The following is a 20,417-nucleotide window of genomic DNA, read 5'->3' on the forward strand; positions in this document are numbered from 1 at the left end:
GTCTAGTTCCAAAAATTTTAGTGAAACAAAGACGTTTAAATAAAAACAATCTCAGAGAGCATTTATTAGAATATTTAAAATAAGCTATCTATAAATACAGGGTATAGGCTGGAGGGAAATTTTGAAAACTCGGCAAATTCAAGACCTGCTGCCAATCTGCATGTCAGTTTTCTCCCCACTGTTGAGTCTCCCTCTCTGCTATAGGTAAGAATCTATGTTGGAGCAGGCAATTATTTCGGGTGAAGGGCTGCTTAACGAAATTTGGTGAGCTTCTGAGGGTCACCTGGGTAGCCTTGCCCCTTGACAGTTACCCTGGTCGCTGTTTTGGGACCAGAAGTCCTGCCCCTAACTCCTGAAAGTTTCCACCAGAAGTCCCTCCCTTTGCCCCCCAGAAATATTCCTTTTGGGAGGGGGGGTTACCATGTTAGAACCAGAAAAAACAAATCATACAATAAAAGTCAAACATCTACTATAACATATTTTCATTTTATTAAGAAAAATATTTTTGTCATGATTTGTGTTTGTGCATTGTATACACAGTGAATATATAATAACTCAAAAATAAATTCTTAGTCTTGTATATTGTGGGGGGGGTTTGGTTGGAGGGGGGTGTGTGTCTGTTAGGGTGTGTGTGTATGGTGGGGCATGGGTGTGTGTGGGGGGAGGTTGTGAGGGGGTGTGGCTGTGTATGGGGGGCAGTAGGGTGTGTTGCGGAGTTCTGTATATGAGGGGGCAAAGTGCGGGTGTGAGGGAGGGTGGAGATGTGTGAGAACCCCCCCCCCCACACACACACACACACTCCCCATGCTGCAGCAGGCAGAGGTTCTCGGGGCACTGGGGCCCAGCGGTGCATGGCATCAGCTAGTGCTGCATATTGCAGTGAGGAGCCCCTGGTGGGCTGTCTGTACTGCGGGTGCTCCCTGCTGTGCCCCCACACACCTGCAACATGGGAGGGAAGCTCCAGGCACTGGAGCCAGCTACCTGCCACTACTTCCTACTGCACAGGTCCCAGGAGTCCATGGGAAATCAGGGGCCAGGGCTCCCTTTAACTTCCCTTGAAGTCCCACGACCTGTGTGGCAGGAAGCTGCGCAGGTAGCTGACTCTAGTGCCTGGAGCTTCCCTCCCATAGCATGCAAGTGCAGGGACTGTACATGCATGGTGGGAAGTGCTGGCAATGTGGGGGCTGTGCCCCGCTGCGATATGCAGCGCTGGCTGGAGCCATGTGCTGCTGGGAAGCATCTCCTGTGCCAGGCACGAGCACCCCCGCCTGCTGCTGCTGCTGCCACTACCTACCAAGGTTGTGTACAACAGGCGAACTGTGGGGGCATTCCCACACCCCTCTACTCTCCCCAACACCCACATCATGCCCACCCCAGCTCTGTGCTGCCATCGGCCCCAGCCCCACACTCTGCACTCCTGTCCATATGCAGCTCCACCCTTACCCCAACCCCAACACTTCCCTACGTGCTACCCAGAGTGAGTGGGACCCTAAGGAAGTCATGCAGCCCTCCCCCCAGAAGCTGTGTGATGACCAGGCCAGGCCCTTCTGCCCACAAGGATGGGAGTAAGGCACAATAGGGTATGTTTGAGGGTGTGTACACATGGGCGCCTCACTCCTACCCTCGTGGGTGGAAGGGCTAGGCAGGGTACAATTAGTTGGTGGGCATTGCGGGCCGGGTGAAAGTATCTGGTGGACCAGATATGGCCCGTGGGCCATATTTTGCCCGCCTTAATCTGTGTACTGCTGTCATAGGTATCATGTTTATTTTTTTGTATTTTGATGTGTAAGCAATAAAAGGTCAGACTGTAGACCTGTTTCTTGCCTCTTTTATCAGCAACCAACCTGCAAATTTACCTGTAATCCAGATACCACCTCTTGGCAAGGATTTTTGTGGGTGATATATTTTATTGGACCAACCGTATGGTTGGGTGGACATAAACAAACTTTCAGCTACCATAGTACCCTTCCTTAGGTCTTTTGCTTAAACCTTGAAACACAAGAGCAAAGTGGGCAGGAAGCAGTGAACATCAAGATGAAAAACTTGCATTGTTTAAACACATCTTAAAATATCAATCTGTCATAAAAGCCGTACCTGATAAAAGAAAGCAAGAGGATTGGACTTTTATCTGCAGTCCCCAAGTGTCTGGGAAAATCTGTAAAGCCAACAAATTGTTTTGTGCTTGGGTCTTTTTTTTTTAATATAGCATTAGAACAAATTGAGTGAGGCCTCTTATCTAACTTTAAAGTGTTCTCATTTGTCTATTTGCAGCACATCTAGAAAATTTTTTAAGTGTTCTTATGATTATTTTAAGAATATTGACGAGCCTGTAAATTTACATGAGTGTGGTTGTAAACAGTCACCTGTGTGGCAATGATGCAACCTTCATTGTGATGAAATGATATCAGTTCATCACATCATATTGATTTTGTATTTAAAACCAGTTAAGGCCTTCCTGAATCTCACTAACAGTGTAACCCTAATACTTTTTTTGTATTCTTTAACTGTCAAGACTATATATGATTGCAGAATTTTTTATTTATACCATGAAGATAAATGTCATAACTTGTGTTTCTGTTCATTTTTAATAATCCCTACAAAGCATAACACTGAATTCTTTTTTTTTTTTACTTTAATTCCTTCCACTTAGTTCTTCCTGAATGGCTGATAATAATCTGATGGTATTATTGTACCAGTAATATCAGTTTTATTTAATAAAAGTCTACTTAGATGGCAGAAGGAGATAGTGGTTGGATAGTGGAGGAGAGAAGGAATAAAACACCCAAGAATTGCATGGACATTTCAAGAAGCAAGAATTTTTGTGATATATTTATTAGACCAACTGTATAGTTGGGAGAGTTGTTGTGCAAGCGTTCAAGCATCAGGTGTCCTTCTAGAGGTCATCAAGTGCTTGTACGCAGCTCTTCCAGCTATATAGTTGGTCTAAGAAAAGATATTGCAAAAAAAATCCTCGCCTTAGACTTTCTTGGACCAGCATGCGTATATAACATGCAAAGCCCTACCCTGGATGTCTTAGACAGGCACAGTTGGGAAAGTAGTTTCATATTCCCATAGAATATAAAGCCAAAATAAACCATTATGGTCATTCAGTTATATCTTTCATAGCACAGACCATTGCACTTCCCTGCATTAATTCCTGCAGCAGAGGCCAACAGCTATGTTTCAACTGGAGCATATTTTTTTTTCCAAGGAAGGGTACAGGAGCCCTGAACTTATAATCTTGATTTTATAGATATTTTATTGTGATGGAGAACGTACCAGTCCCTGTTTCCCATTACTAAAAACCACAATTTCAGTTGTGTCCTTTATTTCAAGTCTGAATTCCAGCTAATGGAAATTGAACACTTTTGTCTTCCAGATTGAACAGCTCTTTGCTATTGGATTTCTTTTTATGACATAGATATTTTATAGATTGTAATTAATTCACTCCTTAACTTTCTTTTTGATAAACTAAATAAATTAAGTTCCCAGAGTCTTTCATTCTAAGGCTCATCTTCCCACTTAATCATTCTCATGGCCCTTCTAAACTGTCTCCAATTTTTCAATATCTGACTTGAAGTGCAGACACCGTGTTGTATTGCTTAAAATTATTGCAGCATAGACAATGTACTCAGTGCTGTACAGGATACACAGTGAATCCAGTTTGTTATAAGGAGCTTACCAAAGACAAAGACAACTATTTGAATGTTTAGGAACTAGTATCAACTGACTTTTGTAGGTGGAGCATGTTACAATGTTTATTGTCTATCGCTTCTTGTTAATAAGTTCGTGTTTTAAATTTCTGAAGCTTTTGCCAAAGATTAAGAAATTGGGTTACATTTTTTGTCAAGTTAATCACTACCTTAAGTTGTACCTTTTCAGAAAAGTTAAAGCCAAAATGCTTTCGCCATTTTCAAGATAGAGTTGGGGAAATAGAAGTAGTCTTGACAATGTTAACATGTTTACCCCAGCATACTCACCACCTAAGCCCCCTTCTTCCCCCTTCCCACACACATGAAGTGTTAAAGAAATGATAGATGTCAGGGTTATGGTCCAAGCAGTGCAGTATTTTGGAATCTCTATACAAATGCACATCAGAAGGAGTGCCGCCACATTCTGAACCAGTTGTAGGGCAGCCCCACGTAAAATGCATTGTAGTATCTAGACTTGAGGTAATGATGGCACAGATGGCCAGAATTTAAACTGAAACAAAGGGTAGCACTCACCAGCTGGAGCTGGTGAAAGGCACTCCCAGATACCATCTCAACTTGAAGATCCAGGTGCAGGACAGGATTGACGAACACCCCAAAGCTGTGATTCTGAGCGACTCAGAGAGACAGAACTCATTGAATGATGTCTCCCAATACTGCCCCCAAATCAAGCCATCTGGATTCACCTTCCAGTGATTCACCTGCATCCAATCCCCAACTGTAGCCAGGCACTAGAAAAAGACAGAGACCAGTAAAATCGTTAATCTGTCTGCAGCCTTGAGTACTGATCTTCTCAGGATGCAAAAGCATTTTTGTGTGTACAACCTCCAAATGCATGTCTATTTTTAGAGCCTTAAAGAGATGCTTAGTTTTTAGATTTAAAAAAAACAAACCCATAGCATTTTTAATATTGTTTGCTGTGAGATTTAATGTTTTTGTAATGAAAGTAAAACATGCTCATCCAAAGTACGCTGTTCACTATATGTCTATTTTTTTTAAATAATGTAGTTATAAGAAGTACCCATATCATCTTATATTTTGAATTTTTACCTCCCGCAAGCTAGACCGATTTGGCCTGGCTCATACCTAAAATCTCAATAAGGATAAATAAGATGGTGCAGGAACAGGTGATGGTGATCATATAGGTGTCACTCTTCCCTTAAAGTCTGTCCCAAACTAAAGCCATAGTGTTGTGCTGGGGAACTATATTGCTGGAGGCATCTTTTTTGAGACAGATAAAATAGAAGTCATAAGTATTCAGTCATTAAATATCACAAGGAACTTTTCTCAAGGGAAGTTGGTTAAAATATGGCATAATGTTTAAATTCCTAGGTAATTATAGTCTCCCCGTGGAATGTGTGTTCCTTTACCATTTCAAATAAATACTCTATTAATTTCCTGTCCCAAACTGTTGAGTGCTTTAATGATGTTACGTTAAACCACATAAGCTGCTATCTCTCAGTAGTTAAGTGGCTCACTGTGTCAATTCTGCATCAGTTAAAGTTTGTGAATATTTTTAGATGAATTTGTTGTATTCCTAATGCAAACAGCATTATAGTATTTGGGGCCAATTTTTTGAAAGTGCATGTGCACTTTACGTATTGCTGCTTAAGAATATGCAAACTGCGATGCATCTGCTCAGACACTGTTTTCTGAATGCAGCTTTGAGATAATGATCCTAAATACATTAGTGTGTGCCCTTTAAATACCTGAAAATTGATTATTTTTAAACTCTAAACCAGTCTTTATCTTGGTATAGTTATGTTGTTCCAAAACCAAAAATAATGTGAGAATATATTGGAAATAGTCTTTGGTTCAGAAGAATGAGTCTTTGTAGTTATTTTCCTAATTGTATTTGAGTTCTACCTAATTTTGAGTGAGCTTCTTTCCAGTTTGTACACTTGACTTACCGAAATGTGTGATGTAAAGCAAATATCAACAAATATTGTTTTTAAGAATGAGATTTTTTTTTAATTGATTTTACAGGTTGATCCAAAAGAGCTAATTAAAATTGTCACAAAGCATGTTACTCAGCGTGACTGTGCAGACTGGCCTGAAGAAATAGCAGCTTTGATCAACCAGTTGCACTATTACAATGAACGGCTGCTAGACTTCACCCAGGCTCAAATTCTTCAAGGCCTTGGCAAAGGAGTGGATGTTCAGAGATTTACAGCAGATGGACAGTACAAGAAAGAAACTATACTAGGCTTAGCAGAGTAAGTAATGCCTGCTGTGATAACACTTTTGTTTTACTTATGTGGAAATATTTAAGATTAAATACAAGAAAGTACTTTTTCAGCAGAACTGACCTTTAGAAGTATTTTTAGTTATTACTTACTCTTTAGATTTATTTTGCAATGTTGCTATAAATGAGTCATTTTCCTCCAGCCATTCTAGTCACCTAAAGTTTTTTTTCTAGCCAAGTGGATCAGTAAATTCAGGATTTTAATAATAAGGAGACTTCTGTCACCTGAGTTCTTTAACTACAATTTTGCAGCATATAAAAATAGGGAGACCATTATTAATGGGAGAACATAACAAGAAGGCTTTATTTTCCATTGTTAAATTTAAATAAGTTACAGATAAAACCTTTGATTTATTTATTTCATTTTTGCTGGCATATATTGCAAACATTTATGTGCTTTTTTTCCCCCTGAAATCTCATAAACTGTACTTAACAGTAAATCTCAAAGCATGAATTAGTAACATAATACTGTCAGCTGTTCAAAGTTCCTCAGGCAATTTTACTGTTGAATTTAAATTCTAGAACGTCTTTACCTCTAGTTTTGGATTTCTCCACAGTAAATGTCAGGTTACAGAGGCTGCATACTGACATTCATTTCTACCAGAAGAAATTTCTTAGGGTAGAAAAATAGCCCATTAGCCAAACTGGACAGACCTCCCAGCCCTGAGTCAGGAAAGCTTCATAGACAAGCTCTCCAGCCAGGGGGCAGTAGAGGGCTGCTTCCTACCCACCCCTGCACTTCGGGGAGCCCATGAATCGGTAGCCTGGGAAGGAGGCAGGTTTTCAAGTGGCATTTGGCAGCTGCTGAAAATCAGAACATCTGCTACAATCAGAACATTGGCAGCTTAATACCAGATTTCTAATACTTACTAACAAGTAAAGTACGTAGAGTAACCCTGAGAGGCACGTTATATGATCTTTTTCATTTTTAATTGTCCTGTACTATGCAAAAAGTTTGTGAAGAAAATATGTAAATACCTGTACTCTTTTATCCTGTACTTGGCTTGTGGCTGAATTTTTAATAGAACAGGGTCACCAAGTAATGCTGTTAAGCATGCTATCACTATCTAAGGGTCCTGTGCAGAAGCTTTTTCTCTAACTTTACTATGCTGCAACCAATAAACATTTTATCTGCATACAGATTTCATACAGACTGCATATGGATTGCATTAAAGCCGCTCTTAATTTTTCTATTCAAATTGCCTGTCCTTTATTTGCTTCCTCAAGGAGCTGATTGCATGCTGACAGATCAATTATGTTTTGTTTTCTTATTTGGGGCAATACATTCAATATGCAAATGTTTAGGATTCTTTATTTTGGATGAAGCATGCTTAATTACTTTCCTCTTTGCCTCTACACAAACTAGATATGAAGAGAAATTTAAGACAGTTCCTTTTACAGTACATATAGATTATTGAAAACACAAAGTAGAAGAACTAGTAAAAGCTGGATTTCGCAGTGCAGTTTGTTCCCTTTTTAGGCAATTGCAAAGATTCCATTAATTGGTTGTTCAGTTCACAGCTCCCTTGCTTTCATCTTCTCAAATGACCCCTAATCTGCATATACTGATGGAAATAACGTGCAAATTTAACATAATTATGGAGCATATTTTTTCTCGCTTATTTTCGAATCATCATAAAATGCCTCATGTTTTGTACCACTCCATAAGTACTGTTTGCAGGAACACTAACACTCAGAAAAGATGGTATCTTGTTTAAAAAAACAGCTTCCTGCTAATGTGTGTAATTTGCTTTCTAGCACTACTTTACAAACAAAATGGTGTCACTTATATCTTACATATTTGTTTACCATTTAGTGGCTATCCTGCAGGCAGATTTTAATTTCAAATTAAAAATATATTCAATATAGAATTAGGGTTTTTTTTTTCTTCTTTCTTGCCCTTTCTTGCACTGGGCACCCATGACAGTGATGGAAGAAATTGTGTATTGTTCATTTGTGTAGATGTATCCAGAGCACATAAGGGGACACTTGATATAGAACTCAATTTAAAAAGATTTTTCAGAATAAATAATATAGAACAAATAAACATGAAGTTATGGAAAATGGATCCTGTGATGCTAACTTGATATAATTTTTTAGTACAATGGACTAGTTTGATGGATGCTTTATTTATATAATTTACTGACACGTCAGTAAAGCATTGGTTTTAATACCACATAACATCTTGATTAAGAAACTAGATGAGACAGAATCAAAGTGGAGCACATTAAATGGATTAAATACTTGCTGACTGATTTTCAAAATGTGATTGTAAATAACCATGTATTTCTGGTGGAGCCTCAGCGTGAATTACTCAGATTATTTTAATTTTCAAAGAGTGCCAAAAAGGGGTTTAAGTGCCATGTGTTCCACATCTCAGTTTAAGGGCTACTGGTCTAAAGACTAAGGGTCTAAATGTTTGTATGCCTTGTAAGAGACTGCAATAAATACCTCAAGCTTCTATACTCTGAAATAAATATTAATCAAGAGGAAGATTTTCCAAGGAACAATGGGTAGTTGAAAATCCACAGGTTTGAATGCTAAACTTATCTACATGTCTCTGAAAATTTCCTCCCTAATATTTTAATGTACATTTATGTATAGGAAATCTTATTTGTTGAGTATAGCTAGTTAAAGAAAGCTATATTTTTTGTGTTTGAATTTACTGGGATTAAGTCAAGTAAATTAACACTAATCTGAGTTGAGGAGGGAAAATGTTCCATTAAGTAACTGTACCTTTTCTAGCTGAAGTGTTTTCCTCATTGAGTTATTTCTTAACAGGGTAATGCAATTATTAGTTTTTTGATTTTTGTTCTTTCTCTTTTTTCCTTGGCTCTTTCTTAACAAGAACCCTAGAAGAAAATGTATACCAGATCGCTCTTTCTTTGGCTCAGCGTTACAGCGTTCCACTTTGGGAAGTTTATATGACCCATCTGGAGTTTCTGTTCACTGACAGTGGGTAAGTGTCATCTGAACTCATTTGCAGCTCTGTTCCATGGGGTATATTCCCTTCCAAGCGAACATGGCAAACTGAAGCAGCTGTTGTTTATTACTAGCTTTGAAATTTGCTGTATTCTCACATAGCCCATTTAAAATGAAAGAGTATTGAAAATCCGGCCTTCCTTAATTACCTAAAAAAAAAAAAAAAAAATACGAAAAAAGAAAACCAGGAGGTATAACAGGCTCTTTAAGGAACCAGAATCTTGCAGGTGCACCGTTCCTGTTTTTACTAGTCTTTTGGGACTTTGAATCAATATGCAGTCTAATTTTTTTTCTTCTTTTGTTCTTTTTATTTTTACATAAGCCATGACACCCACTTCAAAACACAGGGCATTTTTTCCCAAGCTAAGTTTTAAAATCTTCTTCCAACATCCCAATACATTATTTCATGTGAGTGGCAGTTGGTTAGTGACTGAGACGTTACTTGATGTGTCACATTTTGAAAATATGTTTTTGAGCAGTTCTAAATTGTGCTCTGGCTACGATAGCAGCTGGAGTGTCCAGGTTTCCCATTCCTTCCTTCAGCTGCCGTTTCCTGCCTTTGCCCCAGGGAGCAGAGCAGTGCATAAGCATGAGGAGCTGAGCATGAGTCCAGGGCCTTGTTGGGAGGAAGGGGCAGGGGCAGGGTTAGTAGCGGGGAATCAGGGTTGTTCTCCATGCTATAGGTGGGGAGGGGGAGGGAAGTATATGTGTGGTGTGCCTGGTGCAGCCCACACAGCATACAGCCCCCAGGGGCTTAGGAATTTGACAGCCCTGCTATAACCCATAGGATTACATGAAGGTCCATTGGTTACTACATCCATTGCTAACAGAAAAAAGCATATAATAACGAGTGCAAGAAAATGTATTATTAGTATTTATGTTGCTAATGTTTATATGCATCAAATGCTACTAAATATAAATAGCCTACTGGTACAGTATTAATGTCAGTTTAAAACGAATGCAGTGTGATGCAGCCTCACAAAAGGTGAATGCGGTTTTGGGCTGCATCAATAGAAGCATTGGGTGCAAGACATGGGAGGCGACGGTGCCTGTCTACTCAGCACTAGTTAGGCCACATCTGGAGTATTGTGTGCTGTGCTAGGATTTGCATTTTAAAAAGGAGGTGGAGAAGTTAGAGAAGGTCCAGAGGTGGGTGACAAAGATGAACAAGGGCTTAGAAGCCAAGTCATATGATAAAAAGCTGAAGGAACATGTTCAGCTCATGGAAAATGTATTTAAGAGGGGACATGATAACAGTCTTCAAATACTTGAAGGGCTGTCATAAAAAAGGAAAGCATCTTTTTTCTCTTGCTGCAGACAGGGGGATGCTGGCCAGTGACTTGAAGTGGCAGCAAAGTAAATTTAGTTTGTATATCTGGAAAAACTTCTCCACTATTAAAATAGTGAGGCAGAGGAATAGACTGCCTAGGGAAACTGTGGACTCTCCATCATTGGAGGTGTTGAAGAAGAGGTTGGACAGCCACTGGTTGAATATGATCTAAGTGTAGTTATGCCAATTTTCTACCATAGGTATTTCCCATTCATCTAGGCTTTGCTAGTAGTTCCCCCACACCTCCCTCTTTGCTGTATGTGTCAGGGTGTTTTTAAGCCTCCCGAGAGGCATTGAGTGTTGGCTAAAGCTAAGGCTAAGGACGTCAGATGAGGTGTGCCAATTTCTCCTGCTAGGTGCAAAGCCAGAAGTTCCTGGCTAGAGGATCTTGCCCCTCTGCTCAAGGTCAGACCAATCACCATATTTGGGTCAAGAAGGAATTTTCTGCATGGCCAGATTGTTGAGTGTTGGGGATTTTTCCTCCCTCTGTAGTGAGGGGCATGGCCCTCTACCTGGGACCACTTGAGCATACATTAATAACATTTAATAGAAGCAGGACATTGGCTGTTGTGTCTTCTCTGCTTTACCTGTGGCAGATTAGGAAATTAGGTCTATGTTGTGTCAGGGTTGAGAATAATCTTATGTAGAGTTCAGATTACAGTTGTGTCGGATGGCTTGGATAAGGTTGATCCTGCCTCAAGCAGGGGGTTGGACTAGATGACCTCTGGAGGTTCCTTCCAAGCCTTCATCTCTATTACTCTACTCTACTTTTAATATTTGTAAAAAGATTTTTTTTATTATTGTCAGAAATTAGTCATTGGAGATTTACACTCTCAGTAGATACACGTTTATATTACAATTCACTTTTCATGATGAAATGGCATTAGGGAAGCATTTGGCTTACATTAAGCTAGTTGCATACATAGTGTTTGCACACACATGCAGTAACCTCAACTGTTCCGTATAGAATCAGACTCAATGGTTATCTCTCCATGGCTCCATTTAATGAGCAAGTACTGGTAAATATTGTAGTATTAATACTTTTAACCACCATAGTTCTATTCAACTGTTTTACAAAATCATCTTTCAGCAAAATGCTTTACAGCAGCATTAAGGAATGGGGTCATGGGTAGAATGCACTGCCAGGTTCTGATATGCCATGCTTCTGGAAATAATTTCTAAAACCAGAGCTGCTGCTACTTATCACTTCAAACCAACAAAAAATTATGAGGCTGGCAAATGCTATCTACTTTAAAGATGGGAAACAGAAGCCGTGATTAACTATACTACTTACCCTTATAGTACATTCATATGTCATGGGCCCCTGGTCATACATAACACTTAGAACAGTTAAATATGTTTTAAACCTGAAGTGAACAGATCTGTTAAACTTGCTTGAAGCCCCTCAGAATAGTTAAAACATGTCCCTGGAAAATCTGTGCTTGTTCTGTGTACATCCTTTTATAGCATCTGGTGAAGTGAGGTCTAGCTCACAAAAGTTTGGACATCTCTGATTTAGTTAGTCTATAAGGTGCATCTCTATCAAGCCTTCTGCTTGGCTTCAGACTAACATGGCTGACTACCATGGAAAATCCAGTACTGTTTTGAACCAATTCACTGTGAACTAGTTCACTTTCATGTTTGAACCACATAATATAGGGTGGTTCAATTACTGCATTGCTCCTCACTCCACCCCTTCCACTGCTGCATGCAATTGCCCATTCTAGTACACAGCCAGAAATCTACCACCCCCATGTCCTTTTCCCCCTTATGTTGGCAAATTTTAATCATTGAGCTCCTTTTCATTGCTTTATTAAATAAAAAACAATCTTAAAATCAATGTGCCCCCACTCCATACTTGACTGAATCTCCTCATTGTGTTTGCCCAGCCCCTGGGAACCAAAAGCATGAGCACCTGCCTTACAAGTCAAGCTTTTGTCAGTTTTAGGTTATAGAATTTTATTGAACTCATGCAAAAGGAAACCAAAAACATGAAAATTCTCCCAGCTGCACATCATCTACTGCCTGGTACCTCAAAGCATGGGTTCAGGCCCTCCCCTCTCACTTGTCCGCTGTGAGGAATGCTGGGCTAGGTGAAGCAGTTCCCCATCAGTGACATTTAGAAAAAGTTAAATTACTGTGTTCCCATACCCTCATTATTTCAGGATGTCAGTGGGCACATCTACACATGCACTTTAATGTGCATTAGCCTATTTTAATGTGCATTAAATCCTCACAAAAAGTGCTCTATTGCTAATGCTCTTTAAAATGAGCTAATGCTCATTTTTCTAGTACTTCACAATAGAGGTACTAGATTTAATGCCCATTACCTGAAGCAAATTAATAAACATGTAGATGTGCCCAGTGTAAATTATTTAAAGAGCAAAAAAGGAGCACTCTCATCTGCTCTCATGACAGTCACAGCCAAGCTCGTTTCAATTTTAAAACATATTAGCTTTATATTTTAAATGTGTAAGCAAGCATAGCTTTTAGTAGTACTGTGCCTCTTCTAACGGCACTTGTTAATTACAGTTTCATTAAGCATGAGACAACATAAGAGAGAGGCATCTAGATTCTGAGGGGAGGCATGTGAAGATGCAGTACCATTCTGATTTTCTCTCTCTCAAAGCCTGAGAGAGAGAAGCTTAAGTTGCAACCTTATTAAATGTATTCAGTGTCTTAAAACAAATTACACATTAAAAGGGAAGATCCTGCTCTCCCTGTTAGGTGCTTAAATATAATCCTTTTCCACCCATGTAAAATACCTGGAAAATAGGGGTGCACCAATACAGATTTTTGGGGCTAATACCGATAGCCAATATTTAAGGAGGCACATTGGCCGATACTGATCTGATACAGCTGCCTCCAGGTGCTAAGTCTGTTGTGATGGAAGGGGAGGGGGAGAGAAGGCGTGTGGTGAGGCAGATCAACGCCACCTGAGGTGAGGGAGGGAGAGACCAGGGGCAGGTACTGCCTGGGGGGCGGGAGCATGGGATGGAGGTGCAGCTTGTCTGGAGGGCAACTCCTGCCACTGTTTGCACCCTGAGAGGGCGGGTGGGGGGTATGACCCCCAGATCTGCTCTGGGCAGGTGGGTGAGCTGGAGCTGGTGCCGCGTGGGGCTCTTCACGGTGGTGGTGGGCTCAGAGCAGGTGCTGGGAAGGGGGCCACAGCTCCCCCATATTTCACCGCAGCTCTGCTCCCAGCACTGCACTGCTGCCAGCTGCCTGGCGCAGTCCTGGCTCTTCCCAGAGTGTGGGTGGAGGTGGGACATGGAGCTAGGTTGTGCCTGGTAGCGCAGGGTTGGGAGCAGAGCTACAGCAAAATTTGGGGTGACTGCAGTGGCACCCTCTCTGAGTCCACCCCTGTCCAGGAGGGCCCTGCACTGCGCCGGCTCCAGCCCACCCTGTGCATATCGAGAGGCACTCCCCCTCCCGCCCTCCTAGGATGCAAGCAGCGGTGGGAGCCGCCTCCCTTCATGAGCTGTGCCTCTGTCCTGTGCTCCTGCCTTCCATGGGCAGTGCCCCCTCCCTCCCTCACTGCAGGGGTGTTGATCTGCCCCCTCCCCCCCCCCCCGCATCCCTTCCCTTCCCCTTCCTCATCCAACTTACCAGCTGGAGGCAGCTCTCCATGCTGCTGGCTCTGCTCTGTCCTGTGCTGCGGCTGTGTACAGCATGGGCATTTATCGGCCAAATTATTGGCCCCATTGGGCCAATATCCGATGCAGCAAATTTTCTTTATATTGGTACCGATCCAATATCGAACTGATGTATGGTGCACCTCTACTGGAAAACATTAGCACATCCATTTTTCTAACATGCCCTCATCTTAGTTTTAAGAATAAGTCACAAAATGTGGGGTTTTTTAAAATCTTTTTTGATAAGGAAGAAGTAGGATCATCAATATATTTCAGTTAGGTACCCAGGAGGCGGATTTTGATATGGCCCTCAGGATGAAAATGTAGATCTACTGAGGTGAATGAAGAGGCCCCCCAGTGGCTTCACTGGGGCCAGAATTTAAAGGTTTTTTGCTGCAGCTTCTACCATTTTCTTCATTGTGTCATTTGCAAATTAGAATTCATAGGAGGCTTCAGTCAGCAAAATATAAAATAAGGTCCTTTTTTCGAAATGAAATGCAACAATTTATCTTAATTTGATGTATAATATCATAAGACACCCAAGAACAAGCTTTTGTTGTACCATAATCTCATTTTAAGGATGATTGACAGCATGTGGCTATTGCAATATATTTCAATTTGGGGATTATGGTATTAATAATGCATACTGTATTGTTTGTTAATGTTGAAATGAAGGCAAGTTTATTCTAAGAGGTACTCCAACACGCACGATTTGTATAAGCCACTTCCTGGACCGAATCTTAAAATGCTCACATACTTTACACATACTAATCTAGTAATCGTTCCTTTGATTAATATATGGCAAATAATCCTATGGTATTCTGTTGTGCTTTGAATTAGACTTTGTGGTGATTACATACATTAAAATTACCTTTGAAGTTCTAAAGGGAAAGAAAACTGCTCCTTTCTATAGTAGCTACTGAAAAGGGTGCTTGATTACACAAATCTATAAAATGTGTAGGCACATTATAATTTAAGGAGCAGGAAGATTTTAATATCTATCATGTCAGTGAACTTATTCACATATCTGTCTTGACAAGATAATTAAACAAACTGCAGATTTAAGCAAGTTTCATTGTGGGCCCAACTGTGCAAACAGACTACAATCATTTTCCTGACAACATCCACAGTAAACTTTATATATAGAACACTTTATAAAGAGACTAACTCTCCTTCATAAGTAATGGCTCACTTTCTTGTCAAAAGTAATCCCCCCACCCCCAGCACTGTAGAGTTAGTACAGCTTTGTAGGAGCAAAGTGGATAATACTGCTATAAACATTTTTGTCACTATTGTCAGGTATGTACCAAATGTAGAAACTATTATTACAATAAAAGTATAGCCTCATTTTCCTTTTGAAAGATTCTTTTTGTAATGCCTATAAAAGGAAAATCATCCGATATAAAAAAATCTTCATACTGTTTCTACAGAGACAGTATACAAAAAAGAATTCCATTTTAAAATTGGAAAATGGGCAACTGTTATTAATAAAATCAGATTTAATCTGTAATATTATGCTTATTAAGGGCTTTAAGTGATTATACATAGAGTTGGACTGTACTGCTCTGAGTTTGCTCAGTCAGTCCATAAGTAACCTTCAAACCTGCAGTCCACCATGGGTGATAGGAAGATGATTACTCTCTTGGAAAACATGTTAGCATTGCTTTTCAGTAATTCATTTATGTTATAGACAATAAATGCTTTTGCTGTTTAAAAATAGCACTTCATAATATGAGAGGCTATTAAAAATGTCTTAAATTGTAAAAGCTTAATTTTTTTACAATTGTAAAAATTTAAAAAACCCACAGATTTGTTCAATGATGATCTACTTTTTTGCAAGAGACTAAGAAATCCATTAAAAGAGTTAATTATCATGCAAGTGGTGACTTAAAGCTAATTTATACCTTCACTTATGTCAGTGGAATAAATCCACTCATAGAAGGTAGAAGTCTGAGGATTTCTGGTGTGACTAATATGACGGCCTAAAAATTATACTTAAAATTAATGAATAAAAAGCATAGCCCTTTTCCTTTTTGAAGGAGTGGGAAGTATCAAAGGATTTCTTAGATGTTTGAGACCATTTTTTTTACTCTGTATACTTAAGTACGAGAAATAATATTCACTATTCACTCTTACAGAAGTCTAACAAAATTAAACATTTCTGTGTGGGGGTGGTTGAAAAAAAGGTATTGCCTCCCCTACATATAAATGCAAGAAGCATTTTTTACCTTAAGGCCCCGGCACATGTTCATTTAAAGGTGCTGTGGGATCTGATCCCCAGTGTATGGCGCCTTAAATTGAACATGCGGTAGGTCCAGACCCAGAGCCAACAATCAGATGATAGTTGGCTTTTCCCCCAGACTACACCGAGGCTGGTTTAAGCCCGACTGCAGTCCCAGGGCTGGAGTTGGCAGTGAGCACAGTGTCAACCCTTGGGCTGGAATTACCACATGTTCAGTTTGAGGAATTATACAACCAGCCATAAAAATGTTCTACACTTCATGTAAACAAACTGTTTACAAACATTTTTGTAGGTAGAACATTTTTGTTGCTGGTTTGCCATTTTATGGTGCCTTAATTTGGCTGCACAGTTAACACGCTAATCATGGCATAAATGTAATGTGTATTAGAGGGCTAGTAAGTATCCAGCCTTTAATATTTGACATTATCTTTTAAACGCAGCCTGTCTACAACAGAAATAGAAGAGAGAGCACAAGGTCTTAATCTCTTTGAGACTTTGAAAACAAGTCCTGAAGCCTTATGTGAACATATGGCCAAATATGTTTACCCAAGTGTTGAAGGCATAGATCACCAGCGGTTGCTCTATTACTTTACTCTGCTTGAAAACTGTGGTTGTTCTGAATTTGTAAAGCATGCTATTAAACCTGAAACACACATACGACTTCTGAAAAAATTCAAGGTAGTTGCAACAGGTAAGAGTTTTTTGGCTTTATGCTTTATATCTTATTTACTTTGCAGATTTATTTAGTGTTGTAACCATTAGCAGGGTCACGTTCTGTAGTTTACAATTGTTAGCTACTCTGTTATGAGCATATCTGATGGACACGGGGACCTCATAAGTGTCTTATGCCTTATGGGAAAATTAACATTATTTTGAATTTATTGGAAGGTTAGATTAGTCTTTATCAGCGAGCTAAGACAAAATGTCTTAATGAAAATATTTAAGAGCAATAGTTTCATATTTCTAGTCTAGCATATGCTAAAGTTTTTAAGTTGTAAAAAGAGACAGAAAAATTAAATGTTACTTTGCATAATTAAAGCTTATTTGTCCTTTTTTGCAGAAATACTGGTTATAGATTCTTTAAAACAAATAAACAAAACACCCTACTAGAATACCATACTGAAGATAGAACCAAATATAGTGTATTTTTTTCTTTCAAAACTATATACAATGTGTTCTGCTTATTGGTATACCTTGCAAACTTGTAATGACATAATATATCATAATGGTGTGTGCTTTTTAAAGAAAATATGCTTAATGGATGTTTAAAAATGTTTTGCCGTTGAAATTAGTTTTTGCTTCTACAGAAGAAGATAAAATTATAACTAATTTCCCCTTTCTAACCATTTTTAATGTAATTATACTTATAACTCAACCTTGTAATACTGGCTATATTATAAAGATTGCTTACAACTTCTCATTATAAGTTTCTAGTTTCAGTTGCTTGTAACTTGGCCAAACAAACTCTTTGCTCTGTAATAATACATACATGCCTCTGGCTGAATTGGAAATTTTCAACAGAAATTTTTTGGGTGTTTCAGAGAATGAAGCTGGGGGGGAAATTATTTAGTGCACGGAAAGGACCTGATCACTGTGTAATATAGGATGTTGATGCCTATTGTACACTTAAACATTTGTTGCAGAGTTGAAAAGTATGTTTTAATGAATCCAGGATTGTAAAAAGGAAGAGTTAGTTTTCAGAGTTAAAAGAAATAGATTATTGTGAACTGAAAATTATCCCTGCCTTTGCCAGAGTTCCCATGGGGTGCTAGGCTAAGTTACTAAAGCTGCAATTTTCCCAGGTGTTTCTTTTTTTGGATGCCTTGAGAGTGCCCTCCATGGGGTACTTCCTCTGGACCTCTGTGACCTTGTTGGGCTCTTAGTCCCCTGAAGCCCTCCCAGGCTTGGTTTCTAGAGCAACAAGGGAACCCAATTCTCCTTCCCACTCTGAGACCCAACCTTTCAGTTTCTCACCTTCCATCATCTTTGTAGTCCTGACTCAAGGAGTTAGGATCCAGTTCTGTTCCCGAGAAAGGTGTTTTACTTCATTTTGGGACTGATTGCAACTCAAAGTTCCAAACACTGCAGTTGACTACCTTTTCCATAAAGGCAGTGATTGGGGGGCCACAGGGGCTAAACAGCCTGGTTTGGAGCTGCCAGGCTGCTTCGCCTGGCAGCTCCATTGTCACGTGTGTCTTTGAAAACTTGTGGTGATCAGGGTGAGGTCCCAGATGACTGGATAATGGCAAATATAGTGCCCATCTTTAAGAAAGGGAAGAAGAAGAATCCAGGGAACTACAGACCAGTCAGCCTCACCTCAGTCCCCAGAAAAATCATGGAGTCAGGTCCTCAAAGAATCAATTTCTAAGCAGTTGGAGGAGGAGGAGAAGATGATTAGAAACAGTCGGCATGGATTCACCAAAGACATATCAAGCCTGACCAGCCTGATTGCCTTCTGTGGTGAGATAACTGGCTCTGGATGCAGGGGAAGCTGTTAACGTAATATACCTTGACTTTAGCAACGTGTTTGATACCATCTCTGACACCATTCTTGCAAGCAAGCTGAGGAAGTATGAATGGACTGTAAAGTGGATAGAAAGCTGGCTGAATTGTTGGGCTTAATGGGTAGTAATCAATGACTTAATGTCTAGCTGGCAACTGGTATTAAGTGGAGTGGCCCAGGGGTCACCCCTGGGACTGGTTTTGTTCAGTATCTTCATTAACAATCTGGAAGATGGGATGGAATGCACCCTTAGCAAGTTCACAAATGGCAGCAAGCTGGGAGGTATAGTAGATACACTGGAGGGTAGGGCTAGGATTCAGAGCGACCTAGACTCATTGGAGGAATGGGCAAAAGAAATCTCATGAGGTTCAACAAACACAAGCACAAAATCCTGCACTTAAGGCAAAAGAATCCTATGCAGCACTGCGGCCTGGAGACTGACTAGTGAAGCAGCAGCTCTGCAGAAGAAGACCTGGAGGTTAGAGTGGACAAGAAGATGGATATGAGGCAGCAGTGTGCCCTTGTTGCTAAGAAGGCTAACAGCATACTGGGCTGTATTAGTAGAAGACTGGTTCCAGCAGCACTGGTGGGGAGTGCAGCTGGGCAGGGAGCTGCTCTGCAGCTGGGATCTTGTAGTCACAGCATGATCTAGGGGCACAGCTGTGATCCACTGCCCACATACTTTGGGTGGGGGCTTGCAGGCAGCAGATCATGGCTCTGCCCTGGCTTCAGACCGCATTGTCACCACTGCAAGATCCCAGCCCCAGAGCAGCTCCCTGCCCAGCTGGGCACCCTGCCAGCACTTCTGGGACTGGTCTCCATGGAAACCCTGGCTCCACAATGTCACAGTGCTGCTCCACTCGATACAAACCCACTGCAGGGACATGGGCGGGGGCTGCTAGGAAAGGGAGGACAACTGCCAGCTGGATCCACCATTTTGCCCATCCCTGTACTGAAGGTTGATTTGCAGGAATGCTGAGCCTTTACAGTTGCAAACAAAGAAAATGGTAGCTTTGTATATGTTAGAGTTATGGTAGCTGTGTATATGTTAGTATGTTAGGAGTAGTGCTTTGTATATGTTAGTATTTTGAAGCATCAAGTCTTACAACTCTGAGAGTAAAGATCCATAATAGTTGAAACTTTGTTTCTAATTTCACTCTCCCTCAGTTCCCCACCTGTAAAATGGGAACTAATATCTCCCCATTTCATTTCTTAAGGGTGTACTGAAGATGACTTAGGGCGTGTCTAAATGAGATGCCACATGCTCAGTAGTCTAATTCTGCTGTGCATTAGCATGGAAAGCAAAAACGGTGCTAATGTGCAGTAGAATTAGTCTACTCACATCAGTGTCACCTAAAATTCATGTGGCAGCACTGCTGAACAGTAGTGCCTGCTACTGTGCATTTAATTTAGTACCTGTAATAACATTTTAGGGAGTTGGGGTCTATTTACAATGATCCATATATACTGGAGCATTTAATGTAGAGGTACTACTTGAAGCCGAGGCATTGTCCACTCCTAGGCTACAGACAGAAATTACACAAAAACCAGTAGAAGTGATTAGAAACTGGTTCAAATCTGTGACGCAACAGAAGTTCAGTGCACATAAACTGCTTTCAAAGTGGCTGAAACTGGTTTAAGATAAACCTAGATGGATGTAGTATGAGACTTAATTGTTTTAGGATAAATCATTTTATGGAACTTCTGTCCCAGATCCCTTCCCGGTTCAGGTTAACTCACAGCCCCCCAGGGGGAGAGGTTTGCATTTCC

The 20,417-nt window shown here is 40.3% G+C and overlaps 1 protein-coding gene across 3 annotated transcripts in view; it reads left to right on the top strand.

Annotated features, from left to right (window-relative positions):
* NBAS (NBAS subunit of NRZ tethering complex) overlaps positions 1-20,417 on the top strand; it is a 385,077-nt gene that overhangs the window by 251,057 nt on the left and 113,603 nt on the right. For all 3 annotated transcript variants that reach the window (XM_059729540.1, XM_059729533.1, XM_059729539.1), the window contains exons 41-43: positions 5,697-5,926; positions 8,804-8,914; positions 16,585-16,835. In XM_059729540.1, coding sequence (XP_059585523.1) covers positions 5,697-5,926; positions 8,804-8,914; positions 16,585-16,835 — 592 coding nt within the window. The remainder of the gene's footprint in view (positions 1-5,696; positions 5,927-8,803; positions 8,915-16,584; positions 16,836-20,417) is intronic.

This window comes from Alligator mississippiensis, chromosome 1, assembly GCF_030867095.1.
Source record: "Alligator mississippiensis isolate rAllMis1 chromosome 1, rAllMis1, whole genome shotgun sequence".
NCBI classification, from domain to species: Eukaryota; Metazoa; Chordata; order Crocodylia; family Alligatoridae; genus Alligator; species Alligator mississippiensis.